Source organism: Kogia breviceps, chromosome 1, assembly GCF_026419965.1.
Source record: "Kogia breviceps isolate mKogBre1 chromosome 1, mKogBre1 haplotype 1, whole genome shotgun sequence".
Classification (NCBI taxonomy): Eukaryota; Metazoa; Chordata; class Mammalia; order Artiodactyla; family Physeteridae; genus Kogia; species Kogia breviceps.
Genome location: NC_081310.1, coordinates 23,086,395 through 23,113,938, shown reverse-complemented (window position 1 = coordinate 23,113,938; position 27,544 = coordinate 23,086,395). Strand labels below are relative to the sequence as shown.

At 47.2% G+C, this 27,544-nt stretch overlaps 1 protein-coding gene across 4 annotated transcripts in view; it reads right to left on the bottom strand.

The window, feature by feature from the left end:
* The window catches only part of STUM (stum, mechanosensory transduction mediator homolog), a 69,698-nt gene extending 53,034 nt beyond the window's left edge, over window positions 1-16,664 (bottom strand). Inside the window, exon 1 of one of the 4 annotated variants that reach the window (XM_067028623.1) lies at window positions 16,200-16,664. In XM_067028623.1, coding sequence (XP_066884724.1) covers window positions 16,200-16,407 — 208 coding nt within the window. In that variant the 5' untranslated portion in view covers window positions 16,408-16,664. The remainder of the gene's footprint in view (window positions 1-16,199) is intronic. The other 3 variants (XM_067028632.1, XM_067028634.1, XM_059071807.2) reach the window with 3 other exon arrangements.
* Window positions 16,665-27,544: the final 10,880 nt, after the last annotated feature.

Genomic DNA, 27,544 nt, shown 5'->3' with positions numbered 1-27,544 from the left:
AAATGGATGATGTGGTGTATATATACACAATGGAATATTACTCAGCCATAAAAAAGAATGAAATAATGCCATTTGCAGGACCTAGAGATGATCATACTAAGTGAAGTAAGTCAGACAGAGAAAGACAAAGACCATATGATATCACTTATATGAATCTAAAATACAACACAAATGAACCTATCTACAGAACAAAAATAGGCTCACGGAAACAGAGAACAGCATTGTGGTTGCCAAGGAGGGGGAAGTGGGGAGAGGGAAGGACTGGGAGTTTGGGATTAGCAGAGGCAAACTACTATATATAGGATGGATAAACAACAAGGTCTTACTGTATACCACCGGGAGCTACATTCAATATCCTGTGATAAACCATAATGGAAAAGAAGATGCAAAAGAATATATATTTATGCATAAATGAATCACTTCGCTGTACAGCAGAAAGTAACACAACACTGTAAATCAACTATACTTCAATATAATTCATTTTAAAAAATGAAATTCTGCTATTTGCAACAACGTGGGTGGACCTGGAGGGTATTATGCTTAGTGAAATATGTCAGACAAAGACAAATACTGTATGATATCACTTATATGTGGAATCTAAAAAAATAAAACGAATGAATATAACAAAGTAGAAACACAGAGAGAACAAACTAGTGGCTACCACTGGAGAGAGGGAAAGGCGGAGGGGCAAGTTAGGGGCAAGTCTGTTAGAGATACAAACTACTATGTATAGAATCACTAAGCAACAAGGATATATTATATAGCACAGGGAATATAGCCAAAACTTTGTAATAGCTTTAAATCTATAAAGACACTGAATCACTATGTTGTACACCTGAAAATAATGTTATATTGTAAATCTATGAAACTTCAATAAAAATACATCCTCCCAAGGCCGACCTCTGCGGCTACAAACCACCTACATGGCCTCCAGGATGAATCAGTGGTTTCCCTGGACTCATGAGCTGGGAAGTTCAAACACATACCTAGGACCTGTCTAACTTTTACAGTAAGACAACTACAGGTAAAGCTTGCGGGGCATTTGTGCATGTGCCTGCGTGTCCAAATACACACTCACACATTCATTCTCCAGTTTGATGCTCCCACGGCCTTTTACCAAATGGTAGAGTCAGCCTCAGAGACATGTCCCTCTCAGAGGCCCAGGGTTTGGGGGTTATAATGGCAGAACCTTCTGGTAAATGGTAAACCAAGCCCTAGAGAATGTGCGCTGTTGCCCCCTTGCCCCCAGCGTGCTGGGTATGGGAGGTCCCAGCAGTGCCCAGCAGGAGGTCCCAGGTCTCAGCTCTGAGCCACTTGGGACCAGATGTTGAAAAAGCTGCCCTGCTTACAGCTCTCCCGCTCACCCTCGTACCACTGTGAGGAAAAGCCCAGGATGAGCGTGGGAACAAAGGACATTTTGTTAACATTAACTGGTAGTGATAACCCCCTTTCTGACCATGGAGTGCTTTGCGGCTAAACAGAACATGAGGACCCTGCGAGGTGGCTGAGTGGGGATTATTTCCATTTCACGGATGGGGAAATGGGCTCAGAGAGGTGAAGGGGCTCAGGGCTGCACGCATCTGAACTAGCTCTGGGGCCTCCTAACTTCTAGCTCACCCCCTTTCCACGACACCTCGTGGCTTCATGAATCTGATGCGCAACGGGAGATGTGATTTAGTCCAGTGCCCTCCAGGTCACCCCACTGTATTTACCCTACCTGCCTACCTATATATTGCAGCATCACTTAAAAGCCAATGTATAAATGTCACGGTGCCGGGGCTTCCCTGGTGGCGCAGTGGTTGAGAGTCCGCCTGCCAATGCAGGGGACACGGGTTCGTGCCCCGGTCCGGGAAGATCCCACATGCCGCGGAGCGGCTGGGCCCGTGAGCCATGGCCGCTGAGCCTGCGCGTCCGGAGCCTGTGCTCCGCAGCGGGAGAGGCCACAACAGTGAGAGGCCCGCATAACGCAAAAAAAAAAAAAAAAAATGTCACGGTGCCAAGCGACACTCGCTCAGTGAGTCTCCCATGGGACGTATCCCACAGTGAGTTGGGTCACAGCCTGGGCAGCGATACTTTGAGGGGTGACCAGGTCTGGTTCAATAATGTAAATAGCATCCACATTTCTTCCCAGATGTTGCAAGAAACGGAGCTGCTATGGGGAGTGGACGTGGTCAGTCAGCAGGTGATACTAAGGAAGTTTGTGCTGCAATCAAGCGTAGACCCAGGGGCGTGCAGAGCAGAGGACAGTTGACTCAGTGCCTACTACACAGCACATCACTGTGCACTGTGCTCCTGCTGAGATGCAAGGTCAAAGGGGACAGGGTCCCTGCAGTATACCGTATGTTCGATAGAGTGCTCTTAAGGAAAATGAACTAGGGAAAGATAGGGAGTCTGGGGAGGAGGAGGAGAGCCACAATTTTAAGTAAGATCGTCTGGAAGGTGTTATGGGCTGAACTGTGTCCCCTCAAAACTCCTATGTTGAAGTCCTAACTCCCAGTGCCTCAGAATGTGACTGTGTTTGGAGACAAGGTCTTTAAAGAGGTAAATAACTTAAAATGAGGTCTTGAGGCTGGGCCTTAAACCCATATGACTGGTGTCCTTAGAAGAAGAGGAGATCTGGACACAGAGACACACAGACAGAAGACCATGTAAAGACACATGGGGGAAAGCGGTTGTCTACAAGCCAAGGAGAGAGAAATCAGGAGAAACCAACCCTGCTAATATCTTGATCTTGGACTTCCAGCCTCCAGAACTGTGAGAAAATAAATTTCTCATATTGAAATGCATCAAGGGCTTTCCTGGCAGTGCAGTGGTTAAGAATCCACCTGCCAATTCAGGGGACACAGGTTTGAGCCCTGGTCCGGGAAGATCCTACATGACGCGGAGCAACTAAGCCCGCGAGCCACAACTACTGAGCCCACATACCACAACTACTGAAGCCCGTGCGCCTAGAACCTATGCTTTGTAACAAGAGAAGCCACTGCAACGAGGAGCCCGTGCACCGCAACCAAGAGTAGCCTCCACTCGCCGCAACTAGAGAAAGCCCGCATGCAGCTATGAAGACCCAATGCAGCAAAAAGAAAAAAAAAAAAAAGCATTGAATGATGAAATTTTGGATATACTGGGTTAAGTACAATATACTAATAAAGTTAATTTCACCTGTTCCTTTTTACTTTTTTTATAATATAGGTACCAGAAATTTTAAGATTACACCTGTGGCTCATGTTATATTTCTTTTTAACATTTCAGGCCTAGGGCCACGAGGGTCATCATGAGGACTTGAGCTTTTACTTGAGTGACGTGAGAGCCATTGGAGGGTTTCCAGCCCCAAAGTAACATTATCTGATTCACTTGTGTTTTAAAAGGATCCCTCTAATTGCCACGTTGAGGACAGACTATAAGGGAAGTCAGTAAGGGCAAGCAGCCCATTAAGAAGCCACTGCACTCTGGAGAAGATGGAGGCTTAGACCAGTGAAGTAGACACAAGATGGTGAGAAGTGGTCAGATACTGACTACATTACGAAAGCAGAGCCAAGTGTTTCCTGACAGACTGGGCGTGGGGTGTGAGAAAAAGAGGAGTCAAGGATGAATCCCAGCTTTTGGCCTGAGCTACTGGAAGGATGCCATTTGCTGAGATGGAGAAAGACAAGGGAGAAGTAAGTTTGGGGAAGAAAATCAGAAGTTTGGTTTTGGATAAGTCTATGATGCCTTTTTGCTTTCCAAGGGGAGCTGTTGAGAAGTCAGTTGGATATAAAACTCTGGAGCTCAGGGGAGAGGTCTGAGCTGGAGATCTGGATCGGGGAGCCATCATCACAAGGGTGCAATGTAAAGCCAGGAGACTCAGCATGAACATGGTGGGGGGGCGGGGGGAGTGGAGGCAGAAAAGAGATCAAGATCAAAGAGAAGATCAAGATCAAGAAGATCTAGTGCCCTGGGGAACTCCCAAGTTTAGAAGTTGATGAGATGAGCAAAGGAAACAGAGAAGGAGTCACGAGGTATAAAGAAAACTAGTAGAGGGTGGTGTTCCAGAAGCCGAGTGAAGACAGTGTTTGGAGGAGGGAGTGAGCAATTGTGTCCAATGCGACTGAGAGGTCCGGGAAGATGAAGGCAGAATTCAACCCACTGGATTCAGAAAATCTGGAGGAGACTGGTGATACTGATAAGTACAATTTAGGTGACTGATGGAGGTAAAAACATGCTTCGAGTGGGTTCAAGAGAAAGTGAGGGAAGAGGATTGATGACAACAAATCTAGATACAACTCTTTCAGGGAACTGAGCCACAAAGGGGAACAGAGAGACGGGCAATGGGCAGAGGTGGGTGAGGGATAAAGAGATCCAATTTCAAAATGATGGGAGACAATTTCAGTATGTATATGTGCTAATAATGAGTCACTAGACAAAGGAAAATTGATGATATCTGAAAGAGTGGGAATTCTTCTGGTGTTTTCCTAATCTCCAGAGTATGCTTGTATTGGTTTTTTTCTGTTTTATCAACTTTAGACATCATTTACTGACTTTCTGCTATGATACATAAGAGCTAGCTTACTTAACCATTCCTCATCTCCCTTCTACTCTTGCTCCCACGTTATCCCATTGTCCCAAAACACCGCTACTGTATTTCAGTGCGTCTGTTGATTTCCTTGGTAGTCTTTATGTCTTGGTCTAGCAACTACAGACAATATGTCTTGATCACCCACTCCACGTGACGAGGGTATTCACATCTCTACTCTACCCTCCACACGTTAGTCAGCTTTGGTAGGTTGTGTCGGGACAATAACAACACTAACACAACAACAGAAAAATCTCAGTTAACTCAGGCTTATTACTCACTCACGTGACATGTCGTGCCCTGCTTCTGATACCCTCTTTATTCTGGGAGCCAGGTTGAAGAGCAGCCTCCATCTGAGACCTGCCATTCTCATGAGAGAGGGAAAAGAACAATGGCAGAACCTCACAATACCTCTGAAAATGTCTGCTCAGGGATGGCATATGTCACTTCCACTCACTCAACTGGCCAAAGCACGTCACAGGGCCAAGCCTGACACAGATGGGCAAGAAACAAAGGAGTCCCCTCCCACAGGAATCGTGGCAAGCCATAGGGCAGTAAGTGGAGGTGTGCCATCATCTTTCAGTGGACAAGTGGGAACAATAATTTAACCTATCACAATCTACCTGCCAACTTCTACAAGCTGTTTTTTTTTTTTAATTTTATATTGCCAAGGTAAAAAAAAAATCTTTCACACTTCTTTTTTTTTTGCGGTACGTGGGCCTCTCACTGTTGTGGCCTCTCCCGTTGCGGAGCACAGGCTCCGGACGCGCAGGCCCAGCGGCCATGGCTCACGGGCCCAGCCGCTCCGCGGCACGTGGGATCCCCCCAGACCGGGGCACGAACCCGTGTCACCCGCATCGGCAGGCGGACTCTCAACCCCTGCGCCACCAGGGAAGCCCTTTCACACGTCTTTATAGCTATTATTAAGTACTCTTCAGTGCTTTGCCTGTGGTTGGTTTTAAAAGTTGAAAACCACTGAGGAGATGGCCGACTAGGAGAACGTGGAATTCGCGTCTCCGCACAACTAGGGCACCTACCAGGCACCGGTGGGGGGCCATAGACACCTAAGGGGACGGGAGCAACCGCCAGTGACCAGGTAGGACGTGGGGCGCGGGGGGGAGTGAAGGGGGAGGAGTGGTGGAGGCCAGACGGAACTGGAACCCCTGAGGGATGGCTGGGGGAGGAAAAGGGATCCCACATCCGAAGGGAAAATTGGGGGACCATTGGGAGGATGAAGGATCAAAAGGGAGCGTGGCCAGGTTTCCCCTGCCCACTTGGACCCCCAGGAACCTGCTGAGGTCCCGGGTCTGACCCTCTGCCCACCTAGGCCCCCTCCAGCTGTGCAGGTCCTGAGGGAGTGGGAGGCAGGGAAGGGGGAGCAAAAGTACAGGCCAGACCTACAGGACCGGCACCCGTGAGGGGGGGTGGGGGAGGGGAGGAGTTCCGACACCCAGAGGGACCCACCCACGGTTAGGGGTCCAGCAGGGACAGAGGAGACCCTGGCGGAGACCATGGGGGTGGCATGGAGGAACAGAAGGGAAAGCGGCCAGTGCTTTCCCTGTCCACTTGGGCACCAGGGAGCCTGTTGGGTTCCCAGGCCGATCCTCTGCACTCGGAGCCTCCCTCCTCCCGTGCAGGGCCCAAGCTCCGCCCCTACACCCCCCACCCAGGGTCCCACCTCTACACTCGGAGACCCCCTCCATCAGGCTGGGCCTAAACCCCACCCACACACCCTCACCCAGGGCCTTACCTCCAAACTCCAGAACTCCACACTCCAGAGGCCCTCCTTTCCACGTGCTGCCTCTCCCCTTCTGGGCAGGTCCTAAGCAGATGCCCCGCCCCACACTCAAATGTCACCCCCCCACCAGCCTAGTTCCCACCCCTGCCTAAGTCCCACCCCCGCCTAAACTCCACCTCCACAGCCAAGGCTTTTTTTTTTTTTTTTTTTCTGTTGTGGTTTTATTTTATCTTGTTGCAGTTGTTTCAATTATATTTTTATTTTTCCTAATATATTTTTTATCTTTCTAATTTTATTTAGTTTTTTATTCTTTGTTATTGTATTGCTCTTTTTTTTTCTTTCTTTTTTTTTTTTTGCCACACCACACAGCTTGCGGGATCTTGGTTCCCAGGCTGGAGGTCAGGCCTGAACTCCTATGGTGGGAGCTCCGAGTCCAAACCACTGGACTAACAGAGAACCTCAGACCCCAGGGAATATTATTCAGAGTGAGGCCTCCTGGAGGTCCTCATCTCAGCACCAAGACCCAGCTCTATCCAACTGCCTGCAAACTCCACTGCTGGACACCTCAGGCCAAACAACCAGTAGGACAGGAATACAACCGCACCCATCAAAAAAAAAAAAAAAAGTAGAAAAGACAAAAAAAATGTTACAGACGAAGAAGCAAGGTAAAAACCTACAAGACCAAATAAATGAAGACATAATAGGCAACCTACCTGAAAAAGAATTCAGAGTAATGATAGTAAAGATGATCCAAAATCTCAGAAACAGAATGGAGAAAATACAAGAAACATTCAACACGGATCTAGAAGAACTAAAAAGCAAACAAACAGTGATGAACAACACAATAACTGAAATTAAAAATACTCTGGAAGGAATCAATAGCAGAAACCGAGGCAGAAGGACAGATAAGTGAGCTTCAAGATAAAATGGTGGAAATAACTGCCAGTTAGCAGAATAAAGACAAAAGAATGAAAAGAATTGAGGACAGTCTCAGAGACCTCTGGGACAACATTAAACACACCAACATTCGAATTATAGGGGTCTCAGAAGAAGAAGAGAAAAAGAAAGGGTCTGAGAAAATATTTGAAGAGATTATAGTCAAAAACTTCCCTAACATGGGAAAGGAAATAGTCAATCAAATCCAGGAAACGCAAAGAGTCCCATACAGGATAAACCCAAAGAGAAACATGCTGAGACACATATTAATCAAACTATCAAAAATTAAATATAAAGAAAAAATATTAAAAGTAGCAAGGGAAAAGTAACAAACAACACACAAGGGAATCCCCATAAGGTTAACAGCTGATCTTTCAGCAGAAACTCTGCAAGCCAGAAGGGAGTGGCAGGACATATTTAAAGTGATGAAAGGTAAAAACCTACAACCAAGATTACTCTACCCAGCAAGGATCTCATTCAGATTCAATGGAGAAATCAAAAGCTTTACAGACAAGCAAAAGCTATGAGAATTCAGCACTACCAAACCAGCTTTATAGCAAATGCTAAAGGAACTTCTCTAAGCGAGAAACACCAGAGAAGAAAAGGACCCACAAAAACAAACCCAAATCAATTAAGAAAATGGTAATAGGAACATACATATTGATAATCACCTTGAATGTCAATGGATTAAATGCTCCAACCAAAAGACATAGACTGGCTGAATGGATACAAAAACAAGACCCTTATATATGCTGTCTACAAGAGATACACTTCAGACCTAGGGACACATACAGACTAAAAGTGAGGGGATGGAAAAAGATGTCCATGCAAATCAAAATCGCAAGAAAGCTGGAGTAGCAATACTCACATCAGATAAAATAGACTTTAAAATAAAGACTGTTACAAGAGATAAGGAAGGACACTACATAATGATTAATGGATCTATCCAAGAAGAAAACATAACAATTATAAATTTTTATGCACCCAACATAGGACCACCTCAATACATAAGGCAAATGCTAACAGCCATAAAAGGAGAAATCGACAGTAACACAGTAATAGTGGGGGACTTTAACACCTCACTTACACCAATAGACAGGTCATCTAGACAGAAAATAAATAAGGAAACACAAGCTTTAAATGACACAATAGACCAAATAGACTTAATTGAAATTTTTAGGACATTCCACCTGAAAGTGGAAGAATACACTTTCTTCTCAAGTGCACACAGAAAGTTCTCCAGAATAGATCACATTTTGGGTCACAAATCAAACCTTGGAAAATTTAAGAAAATTGAAATTGTATCAGGCATCTTTTCTGACCACAACGCTATGAGAGTAGAAATCAATTACAGGAAAAAAAACAGGAAAAAACACAAATACATGGAGGCTAAACAGTGCACTACTAAATAACCAAGAGATCACTGAAGAAATCAAAGAGGAAATCAAAAAATACCTAGAAACAAATGACAACAAAAACACGATGATCCAAAACCTATGGGACACAGCATAAGCAGTTCTAAGAGGGAAGTTCATAGCAATTCAAGCTCACCTCAAGAAACAAGAAAAATCTCAAATAAACAATCTAACCTTACACCTAAAGCAACTAGAAAAAGAAGAACAAAGAAAACCCAAAATTAGTGGAAGGAAAGACAACATAAAGATCAGAGTAGAAATAAATGAAATAGGAACAAAGAAAATAGCAAAGATCAATAAAACTAAAAGCTGGTTATTTGAGAAGATAAACAGAATTGATAAACCTTTAGCCAGACTCATCAAGAAAAAAAGGGAGAGGACACAAATCAATAAAATTAGAAATGAAAAAGGAGAGATAACAACTGACACCACAGAAATACAAAAGATCATAAGAGACTACAAGCAACTATACGCCAATAAAATGGACAACCTGAAAGAAATGCACAAATTCTTGGAAAAGTACAACCTTCCAAAACTGAACCAGGAAGAATTAGAAAATATAAACAGACCAATCACAGGTAATGAAATTGAAACTGTAATTAAAAATCTGGATTGGAAGAATCAATATTGTGAAAATGACTATACTACCCAAAGCAATCTACAGGTTCAATGCAATCCCCATCAAATTACTGAAGCCATTTTTCACCGAACTAGAACAAGAAATTTTACAATTTGTGGGCTTCCCTGGTGGCACAGTGATTAAGAATCTGCCTGCCAATACAGGGGACACGGGTTCAAGCCCTGGTCCAGGAAGATCCCACATGCCGTGGAGCAACTAAGTCCATGAACCACAACTACTGAGCCTGTGCTCTAGAGCCTGTGAGCCATAACTACTGAGCCCATGTGCTACAACTACTGAAGCCCACGTGCCTAGAGCCCATGCTCCACAACAAGAGAAGCCACCACGATGAGAAGCCCACGCACCACAATGAAGAGTATCCCCACTTGCTGCAACTAGAGAAAGCCCACACATGGCGATGAAGACCCAATGCAGCCAAAAATAAATAAAAATAAAAATTAATTAATTTTTTTTAAAAAAGAAATTTTACAATTTGTATGAAAGCACAAAAGACCCCAAATAGCCAAATCAATCTTGAGAAAGAAAAACAGAGCTGGAGGAATCAGGCTCCCTGACTATATCAGGCTCCTCTTCAGACTATACTACAAAACTACAGTAATCAAGACAGTATGGTACTGGCACAAAAACAGAAATATAGATCAATGGAACAAGATAGAAAGCATAGAGATAAACCCACACACATATGGTCACCTTATCTTTGATAAAGGAGGCAAGAATATACAATGGAAAAAAGACATCCTCTTCAATAAGTGGTGCTGGGAAAAATGGACAGCTACATGTAAAAGAATGAAATTAGAACACACCCTAACACCATACACAAAAATAAACTCAAAAGGGATTAAAGACCTAAGTGTAAGGCTAGACCCTATAAAACTCTTAGAGGAAACCGTAGGCAGAACACTCTATGACATAAGTCACAGTAAGATCCTTTATGACCCACCTCCTAGAGTAAGGGAAATAAAAACAAAAATAAACAAATGGGACCTAATGAAACTTAAAAGCTTTTGCACAGCAAGGGAAACCATAAACAAGACAAAAAGACAACACTCAGAATGGGAGAAAATATTTGAAAATGAAGCAGCTGACAAATGATTAATCTCCAAAACATACAAGCAGCTCATGCAGCTCAATATCACAAAAACAAGCAGCCCAGTCCAAAAATGGGCAAAAGACCTAAATAGACATTTCTCCAAAGAAGACCTACAGATGGCCAACAAATGCATGAAAAGACACTCAACATCACTAATTATTAGAGAAATGCAAATCAATACCACAATGAGGTATCACCTCACACTGGTCAGAATGGCCATCATCAAAAAATCTATGAACCATAAATTCTGGAGAGGGTGTGGAGAAAAGGGAACCCTGCTGCACTGTTGGTGGGAATGTAAATTGATACAGCCACTATGGAGAACAGTATGGAGGTTCCTTAGAAAACTAAAAATAGAACTACCATATGACCCAGCTATCCCACTACTGGGCACATACCCTGAGAAAACCATCATTCAAAAAGAGACATGCACCCCAATGTTCATTGCAACACTATTTACAATAGCCATGACATGGAAGCAACCTAAATTTCCATCAACAGATGACTGGATAAAGAAGTGTGGCACATATATACAATGGAATATTACTCAGCCGTAAAAAGGAATGAAATTGAGTTATTTGTAGTGAGGTGGATGGACCTAGCATCTGTCATACAGAGTGAAGTAAGTCAGAAAGAGAAAAACAAATACTGTATGCTAATGCATATCTATGGAATTTTAAAAAACAGTACTGATGAACCTAGTGGCAGGGCAGGAATAAAGATGCAAACGTAGAGAGCAGACTTGAAGGCACAAGGGGGAAGGGGAAACTGAGATGAAGTGAGAAAGTAGCATTGACGTATAAACATTACCAAATGTGAAATGGATGGCTAGCGGGAAGCTGCTGCATAGCACAGGGAGATCAGCTCGGTGCTTTGTGACCACCTAGAGGGATGGGATAGGGAAGGTGGGAGGGAGGGGTTATGGGGATATATGTATACATATAGCTGATTCACTTTGTTGTACAGCAGAAACTAACACAACACTGTAAAGCATTTATAGTCCAATAAAGACGTGGAAAAAACCCCAGAAAACTGAGGAGCATTTATATCATTATGACTAAGCAAATATTCTTCACTACAGAATCAAAAGGAAGCTAAGAGCCCATACAGTGCACCACTGTTCCAATGACAGATTCTATGCAATTAAAAGAGCTTTCCTTACATTCCACCACTTGCTTAAAATCAGGCCACATTTTGATTTGCTTCCTATTTGAGCTATACCTTTAATAATTTTTTGTTGTTGTTTTTCCTGAAGTTGTAATAACTCTTTTTTATTGTTGGTAGAAGAAACATGTGCTTTCTACACCATATCCCTAGTATCCTCAAATTCTTTCTCATTGATTGTTTGAAATCTTCTATTCTTTTTGAAGCCTACTGGCCTCCTAATTGGGTAGGTTTCTTCATTTGAGGATATTAATGCTTTTGCATAGCTTTTTGTCTTTACTGCAGTTACTAATTGCCTTCTGTTTTTCTTGCTTTCTGTTTTGTATCACAACTTTAATCTCTTGCAGTATACCAATAATATTCTCTACTCTGTGGAATGTCCCCTTCTCACATCATCCTCAGAAACCTCTTTCCTGGAGCCTTCTACCCTCCCACTCTAATGAAGACTGACTGCTCTCCAGGCTTGCTGAACAATTTTATCCTGCGTTGCTTTTCATGTCTGCCCTGAATTGGATACATTATTCCCTGGATCTCATATCTTCTTTCTTGGTTTACTCTCTTGTTTTGCTGAAATACACCCTCAAATGACTTCCTTAAAATGGTTGAGTAGGATGTAAACTTCCTTGGTTCTTTCATCCTCTGGCCTGCCTCACTTCTTTTTTTTTGCGGTTCACGGGCCCCTCACTGCTGTGGCCCCTCCCGTTGCGGAGCACAGGCTCCAGACGCGCAGGCTCAGCGGCCATGGCTCATGAGCCTAGCTGCTCCGCGGCATGTGGGATCCTCCCGGACCGGGGCACGAACCTGTGTCCCCTGCATTGGCAGGTGGACTCTCAACCACTGCACCAGCAGGGAAGCCCCTGCCTCACTTCTATATAAAATAAAGGCATTGGGCGAGATGATCTCTAATGCCTATTCAAGGAGTAAAATTCTGGTCAGTGTGCATTCCATAAGTAGCATGTTGATAGTATATCAAGGAGAAACTTTAAGTGGTTCCTGCTCTCAAGGAACTTACAATCTATCCAGATAGACAAATAAAAAACTCTTGAAACAATAATAAAAAGGCAACAATACAAAAGCTGCCACAGAGTAGGGCATGGTTCATCATCAACTAGAGGCTCAGGCTTAAAGGAAAGAGAGAAGCTGAGCCAGCCTGTGGTGCTCTGACCAGGGAAGCAAGACCTTAGCTGAGTGTCAAAGAGTAGGCAATATATTAGGGATAGATTAAATATTTATGAATATTCAACAGTAGATTAATATCCAACATTAATCTGATTGAATGGTTAACAGTCAATGGAAGTTCTCCTCTGTCCAACTTTCCCTGCCACTATCTGAGTTATCAACATTTTCATTTCACCAAGTCAATCAAGATAGATACAATTTTCAAATATGAAAGTATAATTTGGATCCTAACCAACAGATAAACCCTCTGGCCATTTGGGGGCATAACAGTGAACTTCCATTACATGTATGAGTAATTGTGTGCACTTATAAATGCCCTACCAGTTGGACTATGAAGGTCCATGGTCTTTATTAGCAGACTTTCACTGAATAGGAAATTACCGTCATCCATTTTTCAAATTTTTTTTGCATTGTTCCAATGAGGAATCAGAGCGATCATAAATGACTTCTTCCCATCCACTCCCCAGGAAAGGAAACATCCCTCTTATGCATGTTATCCCAACAGCACTGTTGCTTGGGTGGAGAAGGCACAAGGGAACTGTAAGGACTGGGCTTCTCCATGGCAGGTCCTGCAGACTGGATGGCCCTGAGACCCTCTACCAGAGAAAAACCGTGCCTTCATTCAGCCCAACACTGGCACTCTCATCCAATTTGCAAATGAGGAGAGGACTTGCAGGTAAGGAAGCTTCCAGAAAAAAGAAGAGCTCTTTGGGCCAATGCTGTGGCCAGTTTCCAGAGAGTGGGAGTGAAGTGAGGATGTCAAGCGTTTGGGGCCTCGTGATGGATACTCTCAGCAAAGTCTAACCCAATACTACTCCCTCTGGGAGGCTTTCTCTGAACACCCACCCCAACCCTGGAAGAATCAATTACTACACAAATACTCTTCCTGCTGCCATCATAGCACTTTCAAATTTAAACAAAGTTTGCATCAATTTCCCTCAACTATCTATGACATCTTGACTGATTTATTCATCATCACATCCCCAGTGCTGGGCATGTGGTGGGTGCTCTGTGTTTGTCGAATGAATGAGTGAGTGCATTAAAAGAAGCTTCGCTTCCTCAAAGGGCAGAGCCAGACATAAATACTCAGTTTTTGCAGAAGCATCAGATAAGCCAGGAGGACCTGGAGAGGTGGATCTGGGTTGAGGGAAAAATTTCTGAGAGCTGGGGACGGGGGCAGTGCAAAAAAAAAAAAAGAAAAAAAGAAAAAAAGCCTGCAAGTTTTGCCTGTGCTGCTGTCCAGGACTCTACTGCAGGTCGAGGGGAACAGAGAGATCAATAAGTACTCAGAAGAAAGGTCCCGTGGGCAGCCCCACATACCAGAGATGGGAGCAGCGCTCAGCTCTGTAGAAGAGCAAAGAGCAACAGGGACCCACGGTCTCTGGAACACTCTCTAATGGCCAGACCCTGAGCTTTGCGTAATCTCATTTCATCCTCCCAGCAACCTGGAGAGACAGGCATCCCTGACTCACAGATATGAAACACCAACAAGGATCTGGAACCCCCTTCAGGGTGGAGAGGGGCAGGGAGGGGCCTATGCACTCAGTCCGCTGTACAATGACAGTCAAAACAAAACGATAAAATGCCTGGATTTTGTCATTGAAAATTCCTAAGTCTGTATACCCATGGCTCATCTCAGCCTGTTTTATTACTTTTGTAGTTTGCTTTTTTTCCTCTTTATTTTCTTCTGGCTTAGAAAGGTTTCTTACAAAAATCCCATAGGATTCTGATCTAACAAAGGGAAGTGTAAAGAGGGAAGAGCTGGATGCCCAGGGCCGGGGGGCAGAAGGGCAGGGGGCGTGCAGCAGGACTAAGGGTGGGAAAGGGACCTAGTGAGGCAGACCCAGGAGGGCGGGCGCAGGTGCACAGGGGCTGTGGCCTCAGCCAGCAGAGACTTGACGTAGCTCCTCCCACCAGGCCCCAATGTGCTTCTTTCCTCAAAGACCATAAGATGGCATTTACTTCACCACTTTAGGAAAAGTGAAATCGAGACACATCCCTGCTCATGATCTTCACATCCCCAGAGAGGTGGACAGACAGTGAGTTTTTACTCCAGCAGGTGGGGATTTCTGACAACTTAAATTAACGTCTGTTGCGTCCCCACCTGTCTAAATGTACTAAGAGAGCCGCCCTGATGACACCAACCAGGCTGCTGAAGGCGCCAACAAGGCGGACGCCCAACTAAAGACCACCTAACTTCCTGCTCAGACAGATGCACTGCTCTGGCCACAGCCCCCCACCTCCCCCCACGGGGCAGAAAGGCGAGCACGAAGGGGAAAGTGAACGCGACCTGCGTGGGTGGGTGTGATCTTCGCTATCAGCGCTGCAGAGGACCCTGCAGAGCTGGCTGAGAGCGGGGCCGTGAGAAAGGCCAAAGCAAAACAGAAAACCACTTCTAGCTGACCTCTGTTCTTGGGAACTTGGAGCCTTACAGCGGCAAGCTTTCTCCTGGGCACAGAGGTGCCTGCCTCTCCAGTCCCGCACGGAATTGGGGGGTGGGGTGCTCTTAGCACGGAAGAACAGCCGGTGCCAAGCTGGCAAGCTGGGAGTGGGGGGAGGGCGTGCAGACAGATTTGGAGGTGGGGTTAGGAGAGGGAGGGTCAAGAAAACCTAGCATTTCCTCCCTTTACGCCCTCTTCGGCACTCCCATCTCTGTGTTGGGCCTCTGTTTTAAAATTTGGGACACTGGTGCCATCAAGCACCCTGCAGGCAGCCAAAGTCCGACACCGAATTACAACCACGCTCTCTCCACTTTCTCAGGAACGGAAGTGATGGGATGGAGTTATGGGGTCACCTCTGGCCAAGTGCGGTTCAAACCCACAGGCATCTAAACTAACAAAATCATCCCCCTTCCCCTCGGCGTCCTGCGGGGCTGCCGGCGGAATCGCGGGCACTCGGAAAGGAGGTGTGGGGGACTCTGGCTAAAGAGCTCTCGCCCACACACGCCCAGCACCGCGCGAACGCAGGCGGGGCTGCGAGGAGCCTTCTATCCGGGCTCGCCCCGCTTTTCCCCAGCTCGGCCGACTTCTCGAACGCCCGGGGCCTTGGGAACCCCCACCCGCGGCCCCAACGCTCCTCCAGCTGGGGGCCCGCGCCCCTCCGAGAGAGGAGCTCGTAAGGGGGCGCGCGCGGCGGAGGGAAAAGACAGGATTTGGCGGCGCCTGGAGGGGAACCTAGCCGAGGCCGAGAGAGCCGCCCGGGCCGCCGCCCGCGGGATCCAACATTCCCGGCAAAGTTTCTGGCTCTTTGGGCCCGAATCAACTGGCTCCCAGGTCGGAGAAGGTGAAAGGTGTGTCAGGAGCCCTTCGCCGCGCCTCCCTCCGGGCGCCCACTCCAGGCGCTTCTGCCACCTGCCAGAGGGCGCCGGGAGCGCCGGCGCAGCACATGTCGCCCGTGGGCGCCGCCCGAGGGTCCCTCCCCGGCGCCTCCCCTGCCGCCCCACCCGCGCCGGTGCCCGGGGCGCAGGCGTCGCGGCCGCCGCGTCTTACCCAGTCCAGGCACGAAAGTGTTGAGGAAGAGACAGATGACGGCCACGGGGAAGGGCATGTAGGGGATGGCGGCGCGCAGGGGGCCCTTCTTCTCGCGGACCTGCACCACCACCCCGCTGGACGAGGACGTCCCCCGGTCCGCTGCCGCCGCCGCAGCCACCGCCGCCGCCGCTGCCGCCGTCTCGGCGTCTTTGTGCGAAGGCTCCATGGCGGGGCGCGCTCCCCGGGAGCCGGGCTGCCGCGGCCGGGACTGCCGCCCAGTGCACAGGAGGCGGGTGGCGGCCGGCTCCGGGCTCCGGGCTCCGGGCTCCGGGCTCCGGGCTCCGCGCCGAGCTCAGGCGTCCAGCGTGCTCGGCGTGCCGCGCGGCTCGCCCAGAGCCCCACACTCCCGCGTCCCCAAGCGCCCGGCCCTCTGCCGCGCGCTCCGCTGCGCTCCCACACCCCCGGCGGAGGGGCGGGGAGGACGGCGTGACACTCTGTGACAGCGCTCCGACGCCCCTCCCCGCGGGGCCCCTTCCCCGCCCTCCCCTCCGCTGCCCCCACCCGCCAAAATACCACTTACAAATCAGGGAGGAGGGAAGAAAGTAGAAGAGGAACGCAGAGGGGGCTGGTGTCCGGGTATTGGGAGGAATGGACACATGTCTCATTCCCCAGACAGGTGAACCGCGCGGGAACCTCAGCCAAGGACACCGCGAATTGGGCGTGTGTGCTCGGCTGGCACGGCGGGGAAAGGCTTCGAGGTTGAGTCCTTTACTCCGGAGGATGCATTTAACGCTAGGGAGATGGAGGCAAGGAACGCGCCGCGCCTGGTGCCTACTACGCTTTAAATTCGTTCTGATTTAAATGGACTCGAGTCAGAGAAAAAGCGATTTTAGGATCGATAATCGAGCTGAAAGCAGGAGACGCAGCTTTTCAAACAGGTCTCCATGAGACTAGTTTAAATGGGACCCTTCCTTACATACACACGCACGCACACACACACACACACAGATGCGAAAAGCTAAAAGAAATGAGCCTGTTGCTCGGAACTGGGCGGGGTGGGTGGGTGGCGGTGTTGGGGACCATCCCCTGAACAGTTCAGGGAGAAACCTGAGGCTTTTGTGAGCTGGACCTGGTGTTTAAAAAGCCAGCGAAGACACAGCGCCGTCTGGTGTTGATAATGCAGCAATTGGTAGAAGCAGAAGGATGTGGCCGGGCCGTGTCCAAGCCAGCAGCAGGAGGCCCCATATTTAATCAGATTTCCTGAATAACGCCACCTTCACCTCCACACCTGGAAAAAGTGAACGAAAGCAGCCGCCTCTTATGTTAGGGAGGGATTCAAGGCATCAGAATTATCCAGATGTTCAGCAAACTGTCTGCATAAATCCCCTTCCTTTTCAGTAACCCTCTTTCTCCAGGAAAAATGGTGATTGAATAATCCCCAAACAGCCCAGGGACTCCGAGGAAGGATGCTAAAAAGAACCATGGGTATCATTTTATGGGTGTCTGAATAAAATAATTTTAAAAGCAGATGGTCAGCAGGGGGTAGTGGTGATACTGGTGAGCACACACATAGTAACTAGTTAGGCCTGGCAGTCAGAAGTGAACAGGACCGAAATGTTTGTCTTTATTGGGCTGCTAATTACCTGTATGACTTCAAAGAACTCATTTAACCTCTTATGGGCTTAAGTGACTGTGATTGTAAAATCAAAGCAATATTCAGTTTAATACTTACTTATTGAAGACCTAATATGACTTGGATTCTGGGGAGAGGGAAAGGAGTAAAACCCAGCCCCTGACTTCAAGAGTCTAATAGATGAACTGATAGATACTAACAAGTACAAGGGACAAAATTACAGACGGTGATGAATGCTGTAGCTGGGTGAGCTGAAGGTGCTGAGAAAACATGGAACCATCTGTGAAACCAGCTACAGAGGGGAGGCGTCAGGAGGTTTCCCAAAGAAGGTGATAGTGGATGAGATTTGAGCAAAGACTGCAGTTAACTCCTTGCAGGAGATTTATTTTATTTTAAACAAACATTTATTTATCCAAGCACTCTGCCGGGCACTAAGCACTTTACATATTTTAACTCATTTAATCCTTACCACACTCTGTGAAGTAAGTATTATTTATTACCCCACTTTACCAATGGGAAAATTGGAGCACAGAGAGGTTAAGTAAACATTCTTTGAACATTCTTTTGCAAAGCACCTGAATGGTTTTAGGGCCACTAAAATGGTTTCAGGGAAGGAAATGGATTTACATCCTCCAGTTTTCTAGATGATTTGCTTAATATCTAGAATGGATGTGAGAAAGACATCTAGGCAGAGCAACAGCATGTATGAACGCATGGAAACCTAGAAAAGTAGGAACATTTCCGGAATTCAAGTGTGGCAGGACTAAGGCTGGGATGGGCAGGGGCTAAAGATGGCTCTGGTGGGGTGGGCAGGAACCAAGTAATGACTGGCAAAGGAATTTGGATTATATGGAATCACTGCAACATTTTAAGCAGGCATGTGGCACGACTTGAATATTCCAGTCACTATTACTATGTAACAAACTACCCCCAGACACAGCATTTTGTTATGATCACGAATTCTGTGAATCAGGAAATTGGACAGAGCGCAACTCAGACAGGTCTTCTTTGCTTTATTATGTCTGGAGCTGAGAGGACTCAAACGGTGACAGCTGGAACATCTGTGACTAGAGGGTCCACTTCCAAAAGGATTCTCGACTCTGATACCTTGACTGGGATAACTTGACAGCTGGCTCAGCTGGGACTTTTCCGTAGAGCGTTTACACATGGCCGTTCCACGTGACGCGGGCTTTTCACAATGTGGTGGCTGGGTTCTGGGAGAAACTTCCCCAGAGGGGGCATCGCGGGACCAGTAGAAGCTGTGTGGACCTTCTGCCCGAACCTCAGAAGTCACACAGTGTCAGTTCTGTGGGCTCTGTTGGTCGAAGCAGTCACAAACCTGCTTAGATTCAAATGGAGGACACCATACCTCTCAATGGAGTCATGTCAAAGAATTTGAGCCCTGGTTTTAAAACTACCCTAATGAGATACGGTTTGGGGGAAGGACCACTCAGTCAACAGTGTGGAGGCTGGATTTGAGGGGGTTGTAGACAACAACAACAACAAAATGTTGCCGTTATATCAGTAAACAACGAACGTTGCCCTCCATCAAGCCATTCTTTACCACAGCCATCCTGATGGTGCGCCCGGAGGGGAGTTCAGGACGGATGGAAGGAAACAGGATGCTGGCCCTAGGTAGTTAAGATGCACATCAAAGGTATAATTTCAATGAGCCCAGACTCTTGCATCTTCCCAGACATAGAAAAGCACGAAAATTATTAACTTGAGATGTCTGTTTTTTGTGAGTACCAGTAATCTTTTGATGCTGGACTACATGTTTGTTTTTCAACGAAAATTCCTATACATCCCAGCTCCTCCTCCCTTACCTCTTTAAAAGAGTCCTTCAGAGCTATCTGAGAGGTTATCTCCCAGGCTATAGTCATCAGTAAGGTCCCCTAATAAAACATAACCAACAACTTTTAGGTTGTGCATTTTTGGTGGGGTTTTTTGTGTGTTTGTTTGTTTTTGTTCTTCAGTTGACGGTGTAAAATTAGGGCTCATGAGAGGGAGGACTCTTCCTGACCTCCATGGATGGGGAATAGGGAAGAGATAGTTCCCAAATGAACAAATAATAATGATATTATTAGCAGACAAAGCGGAAAAGTTGAGTTTGAAGGACTGAGGACAGCCAAGGGGTGGTGGGCACTTGTTGATTATATAACCAACTGTCTTGACTGTCATTTAGTCAGTGTGAGTGAGTCTCAGTAAAGCTATTTGGGCTGCAGATTTTGGAGCCATCAGCATACAAATGATACTTAAAGCCCTGTGGAGTAACACAAATGTGGAATAAGAAGACTACAGTTTCCAGGAAACTCACCAGAGGCTACTGAAACTAAGCAGAAAGAAAGGAGGAGGGAGAAGGAGATTTTAAAGGAGAAACACTAAGAGTGTTTCATGGGAGCCAAAGAGGAAGTTTTTTAAGGAGGAGCGGTCAGCCGTGTCAAATGCCATAGAAAGATCGAGTAAGACCCCAAAAGTGCCTATTGGATTTGGCTGTTAGGAGGTTCAGCTCACTGGAATCCCAGCTCAAAAGTCTCACCTACTATGTCCATTTTCAAGGAATTTGTCCCATTTCGCCTAAATTGTTGAATCTGTTAGCATAAAATTATACATAATATCCTTTTATTATCTTTTTAATGACTGTGAAATCTGTAATGATGTCTCCTCTTTCAGTCCTGATATTGGTCATTTGTGCTTTCTCTTTTTTCTTAATCCTTCTTGCAAGGGGTTTATATCTGTTTGACATTGTGACCATGACTGATGTTTGAAGGTGAGTTTAAGATCTAAGCTACTTCAGGTAGTAAGAGGTCTCCAAAAATGTTGAAACCTTCAAAAATAATCTCCCCCCCACCAAATCAGACACAAATACAGCAGAGGAAACAAATCAAACAGTTGATTACATCAGCCAAATACATCTAGGCTATGCATTGTGTCATGAAGATAAAATCTGTTGTTTGGCCTTGTTCTGTCATCAGCTGAATAAAGTACCTCAGCTTTGAACCTCTTTTTAGCTGAAAAATTTTTTTTTGCTTAACTCAGCTTCCAAACTGTACAAGGAATTCATATATCAACCAGGATGGCTCCTTTTGGAAAAGACTACATCGTAGCCTTGGCAGTAGAAAGACAGACTTTATTTGGAGCTCCCTGTATTTAAACAATTTCTTAACTTCTCTGAGCCTCAGTTTCCAAAACTGTAAATAATACTTATCTCATTTGTGTATGTGTCGGGATTAAGGGAGAAAATATGTGCAAGATACTCAATAAATGGCAACTGAGTCAGGAGCCTTTTCACCCCAAGTGATAGAAAAACCCAACTCCAATTTAGCTTACAGGGGAAAAAAGGAATTTATGGATGTAATGGCTTTTTGATGTATGAATGTGGCAAAGCTGAATTACAGTTCCCAGAATTCCCTTTCTAATTTGTTTCCATTTAGCGTGGGCTACAGATGATAATTGCTCTCAAGAGCTGAAGGACAGATGGAGGCGGTGGCCACTTTATACCATACGTGCACCTTCTCTGAGGCATTTAATCAAATACTAATCTAGGTGTTGTGGCGAAGCAATTCTGCATATGTGATTGAAGTCCCTAATCAGTCAACCTTAAGTTAATCTATGAGTGTCCTGGCTGGGCCTGACTTAATCAGTTAGAAGTGCTTTTAAAAGCAGGCTTAGGCCTTCTCTGAGGGAGCAACTCCAAGAGACTGTTAGGTCAGCAGTTGCTTTCCCTTCCTTCTAGATCCTCCTTTGTGACCAAAACCTGTGAACGTCAAGTTTCAACTCTTACCAGGGGCTTCCCGCTTGCTTGTGATCTTCTCTCTCTATCTGCCTGGACCTCAGATTTGCTTAGCCAACCCCCACAGTGGTGCAAACCAATCCCTTGTAATAAATCCATATCTGTATCCTTATCTATCTGTCAATCATCTGTGATTCTGCTGGATCTACTTCTCTGATTGAATCCCAACTGATACAATGGGCTCACATGGCTGGGAAGTCCAGAGAAGGGCTCAAACTATAACAATGAGTCATCTAATCAATTCCTCTCTCTCTCTCTCTCTCTCTCTCTCTCTCTCCATCTCTCAACTCTGCTTCCCTCTCTGTGTAGTGGCTTCATTCTGTTCATTTTGTACACTGGTTCTCCCCATGTGGTGAGGAAGATGGCCTCTGAACACTAGGTTCACATCTTCCCAATCAAACCAAGCAGAAAGAGACTTCTTTCTTTCCCACAGAGAAGGGGTTCTGACTGGTCCACATTTTGGATCAATCACTTTTGCCAGAATACTATGTTAAATTTGACCAGGCTTGTCATGAGCGGGATTCTGTGATTGACAGCCCCCATCAAACCTCAAGGAGTGGGTAGAAGCACCCCCCAAAAAAGAGGTGCTACTGTAACCAGAACAGGCGTCTGGGGATGTATGCTAGACAAACATAGCTGTAGTGACCACAGTCTACTGCAAAGACTGTTGTTAGTGGGCTTCTTGGTGATGAGCCTTCTAAGCCACTGATCTCAATCTACACGAGTCATGTGTTCGGACTTCCATCCACATGCTGACTTCCACTGACACATCTTCTGGTTGCCTTTCCCAGACACAACACACTCATGCGAAGTGTGGTCTTAAAGACAGAGCCCAACCTGGCTTCTCTTCACATCTGCACTTCTACCCAACTGTGTGATCTCAGTCAGAGAAAATCATCTCTCTGTGCCTCCATTTATCCATTTGTTGAATAGGAATTTTCATGCCCAAACCTTCTCACACTGAAAGACCAGGAATGTGGATTTAGATCACAAATTAGAACAGTAGTATTATTTCAGGTCTTGGGATCAGGGGGATCACTTCCCTGCTTCCTCTGTGGATGGAGCTTCTCATCTTCCTTCCTAAAGTGACATTTGTCCTCCCTATGCCTCCCCCAAAGCCATAATGGTATAAGGTTTGCAGAGGAACATAATGAGAGAAAATGAATGTTTATAAGGCCAAGATCAAACAGAGAAGTGGAGGCCTGGGACCCCCACCCTCCCGTCTTCCCATGCCGGAGCCAGAGTGTTCTACTGGACTCAGTGTGGGTCCCTGTTCTAGTGGAGGGGTGCTCCCCTTTGTAGGTATTCTTTTTTTTTATTTAATAGGTAAGCATGGTAGAAACCTTGGCCATATCAGACCAGGCTGTCTAGATTTGGACACTAACTGCTTACAGAATTTGGAAACCTAGTGCTCATAGGAAGTCACCCCTCACAGGGAAGGGTGAAGCTTAGCAGAAGTTACGTATCCCCCCAAGTGGGAAGGTGAGCTTGGACATAGCATCTCCACCCCAGGGGAAGAAGGATCTGGGACCCAGAGTTACTGTTAAACAATATTGCTCCTTGCCCTGCACTATATTTAAGGATCAAGGGAAGAATTATTATCACACTGAATTTAGAGTCTTGATGACCTGAGAAAAACACGTTAAGGTGACGAGCAAGGCCTGGTGGGGAGGCTGCCATCTCCTTAAGAGTCCTCAGCAGACACTCAGCCGGAGCTTTAGCTTGCCAAGTCCTACTTCTTGTGCAAACAGTTTTACAGTTTTCTAAAGTTGGTCAGGCTGCAATTACTAAGAAAAATATGGAATGCTGTTAAGAGAGAGACCAGGAGGGCTAGCAAAGCGCTTTCTGATCTAAAAGCAGGCGGATTTGCAGTCTCTTAAGAACCATGCACTCCTAGACTCTGACACGCTGAAGTGTGGGCCAACTTCAGAACCACCAGAGGCAGAGAGGACCCTACCCCGGGGACCTCCTCTCTATGTGGGGAAGTAGTTGAAAGGGTAAAAGGGTTGTCTCCAGAGAGACTGAGCAGCCTAGAGCCTGCCTGGGACACGTAGCAGCTATCATGCGGCTCAACATGGGAGCTGTAGCTACCTGTGGCTACCTAAAGTTAATTAAAATTCAGCAAAACTTAAACTTCAGTTCCTCAGCTGCACTAGCCACATTTCAAGTGCTCAATGTACACCTGTGGCTCTTGTCTACCATATTGGATGATGCAACTAGAGAACATTTTCCTCATTGCAGAAAATTTGATTGGACAGGACTGAACTAGAATAGGATTGAGCTGCATGTTAAAAAGATGCAACACCAAGAAGCTCAACCAAGATATTAGTTTATTTCCCTCTTTTATAAAATTCCACGTCAGTCAAGTAGCTCAATTCCCCAAAGTCATCAAGACCGGTTATGCTCATGTGGTGTCCACAGAGTCAGGGACCCAGGTTCCTTCCATCTTGACACTCTGCCACTGCGAGGGTGTTTCCTGGTTCACATGGTTGAGAACGGTGCCCCAGCCAGGGGAAGAGGGAAAGAGGAAGCATCGCAGCTCCTTTTTTTTTTTTTTTTTTTTTTTTTGCTGTACGCGGGCCTCTCACTGTTGCGGCCTCTCCCGCTGAGGAGCACAGGCTCCGGATGCACAGGCTCAGCGGCCTTGGCTCACGGGCCCAGCCGCTCCGCGGCACGTGGGATCTTCCCAGACGGGGGCACAAACCCGTGTCCCCTGCATCGGCAGGCGGACTCTCAACCGCTGCGCCACCAGGGAAGCCCTGCAGCTCCTTTTAAAGGCATCACCTAGGCCTGCATCAATCCCTTCCACTTCATCCATTGGCCCCATTTTGTCTCATGGCCTCACCTAACTACAAGGGAAGCTGGGAAACTTTACTCTGGTGAAAAATTAAAAGTTTACTCCTGGATTTCCCTGGGGGTGCAGTGGTTAAGAAGCCACCTGCCAATGCAGAGGACATGGGTTCGATCCCTGGTCAGGGAAGATCCCACATGCCGTGGAGCAGCTAAGCCCGTGCGCCACAACTACCGAGCCTGCGCTCTAGAGCCCACGAGCCACAGCTACTGAGCCCGCGTGCTGCAACTACTGAAGCCTGCATGCCTAGAGCTGGTACTCCACAACAAGAGAATCCACCCAATGAGAAGCCTGTGCACAGCAACGAACAGGAGCCCCCGCTTGCCGCAACTAGAGAAAGCCCACGCGCAGCAACAAAGACCCAATGCAGCCAAAAATAAATAATTAATTAATTTTTTTTTAAAGTTTGTTCCTATGGGAGAAAGGGAGCATGGATGCTGGGGTCACGTAGCACTCTCTTCCATGGCAGTTATGTGGGTAGCCCTGGAATCCATTTCTGCGAAGTTTTCTTTCTTGTAACCTTTCTCTCTGTTCTCTGTCTTCCTACTTTCCTATTTCCCCCCTCTTCCTTCTACCCTACTCCCCGCTGCACCCCCTTCTATGCAGCAGGCCCCATGCTCCCCAATTTCACATACACAGTCTCATTTTGCCATCAGAGCCACCTAGTGAGGGAGGTAGTAATTGTGCCTATTTGACAGATGAAGACAGTGTGACTCAGAAAAGTTCAGCGATGAGCTGGACTAGGTAGGTCCCGAAAGCTTCCTCCCCCCGTTCACTAAATTCCATCTGTGTCTTCCTCTCTCCCCGGCCCAGGCCCGTCTCTCCTTCTCCTTGGATTCTCTCCACTGCCTGACTCTCTCCTCACATCCTAACCCTCTCCCTTCCTCCCCTGGTTTTATGGCTTTTATTCTTCTTTTCTGTCTCCCAATGTAACAGGATGGCCTCACTCAGCCGATTACTCACTGCTTCCACTCAGCTTCTAATACATCTATTAAATTGTAATGAACCTATAAATCAGCTCTCCTGAGAAAACCTGGTAGGGATTAGGTTTGCGTTTCCCTGTAATTACAGCTGAGGAGCTGAGCAATGAATCAACTTGACAGACAGAAAAAATGGGGTGACCTCAGACACCTTATGTCGTCTCTCCTGTGGCCTGTCTGGCCAGGGCCTGGCCACAGATGACCTGGCTCGCTGCTGTGTCCCTCCCCACCTGTCCCCAAAGCTGAGGATATGGGGGCCAGACCAGACCTCTGACGTCAGGCTGGAGGTTAAGATCCTGAAGGTCACAGAAAAAGGGGGTCTCCAAGATAGGCAAGAATCTTCCAGAGCTCTCATCCTCCCGTTCACAAATACCCCTCCTCCTCTAGGTCTTGGGTAATTTCTCCCTCCTTTGGTTTCCTGGGGTTCCTCTCCCTCCACTGGGGAACAGAAGTGGGAGGGAGTGGGACTTTCTGAGAAGTGTCAGTACCCTAAGTAGTCTGGAAACTCTGCACTTGATCTTGGCTGTTTCTGACAGAAACAGAAGGGGACGGCAGGCAGCAGTGAGCCTTTGGTGGGGACCAAAGATGGAGAGGGGTGCTAAGAAGGCCAGAGGGTGAAGATGCCCTGAAAACTGTGAGGACCAAAGATGGGGGCAGGGGTGCTAAGAAGGACAGCTGGGGAAGATGCCTTGGAAACTGAAAATCAACCTGCCTCTCCTTTCTCTCCAGGAACCCAACTGGGGTTGAAGCAAGTGTACCTCGTCCAGGCCTTTCTTCCCGCCCTCCTACGGAGATTCCTTACCATCCGTCTTGGGCTTCTGTAGCCTTCAGGCCCACACCGGCAACTCCTCTTCCCTGCAATACCCTCCCACACCGGCCTGAGCACAGCGGCTGACACATCCCGCGTGTTCGATCAATGTGAATTGAGTTCGCTTACTCATTCAGGCGCCAATCAATTCATGTATCTCCACATGCAATTTTTATTATCTGGCTGTCCCAGACAGCCCCCAGTTCGCTGATGTCTTTTCGGAAACAGTGCGAGTCCTAGAACTGATGACTCGCTAGAGGATGAGAGAAACCAGGAGGAATCAAAAGAGAAAGAGCGACGATGAGAGAGAAGGAAAGAGAGAGGAGGGTGTGGGAGAGGAAAGGCGAGACAGAGACAGAGACAGAGGGAGCTTGCCTTTCACCTTAAAGGTGATCTGAACGAGGGCACAAGGGTGGATCGTGTGCCATTACACTCACAACCCTGGCATTTAACTAAGAGGGTAACAGACTAGAAAACAAAACGGAGAAAGGCAACCACAAAGCCCAGCCAACCTAGCAGGCAGGCGCCCTCAGCCCTGGACACCCTCAGATCTCTGAAGGTGGGTCAGAGCAGAGACCCAGTGTCTGGTTCCGAGCCCGTCAGCTGAACTCCCTCTGGCCCTAAACTGGGAGGCCTGGCCCTGCGGCCACTCACCAGCAGCCTGGCTGGCTGGCTCCTGCTTCCTGGCCCTTCTTTCTGCCTTCCGGGGGCCCCTCCCTGGGTCCCAGGCTGCTTTTGCACAGGTGCCTGGTCTCCTGCTTCCTGTGATGACACATGGGGACACGGAGCTCTGTTGTCCTGGCAGGCACTACAGACTGGGCTCTGTCGGCCCTTAGTCCGTGGCCGTAGGTTGGTTTGTCTCTCCGGTTACCACCCGGCACTGATGTCAGAGGGGCTTCAGAGGGGCTGAAGGAGGCCTCTCAGGCCTGCACCCCGTCCCCACCCCAACTCGCCCAGGGTCCAGGGGGAGCCTCAGAGAGACCCAGGGGTCCATGCCCTGGGAGGTGTGCACATGCATGCTCAGTGCCCAGGACACTCAGGCTCTCGAGAGGCCGTCGCATGGGCTCTGGAGTCAGACGTTCCAGGGGGTGCAATCCCACTTCTGTCACTCACCAACTGTGCAAGCTGGGGCAAGGGACAGACTCTCAGAGACCCTGTTCCCACACTTGTGAATGGGGCCGATAACAGTGCCCACCTCATAACGTTGCCCTGAGGGCTGCAGAGCGAGTACTAAGTACGACGCCTGGTACATGGCAAGCGCTCAGTTACCGTGATCCTTATCGACACTTTCTAGAGGA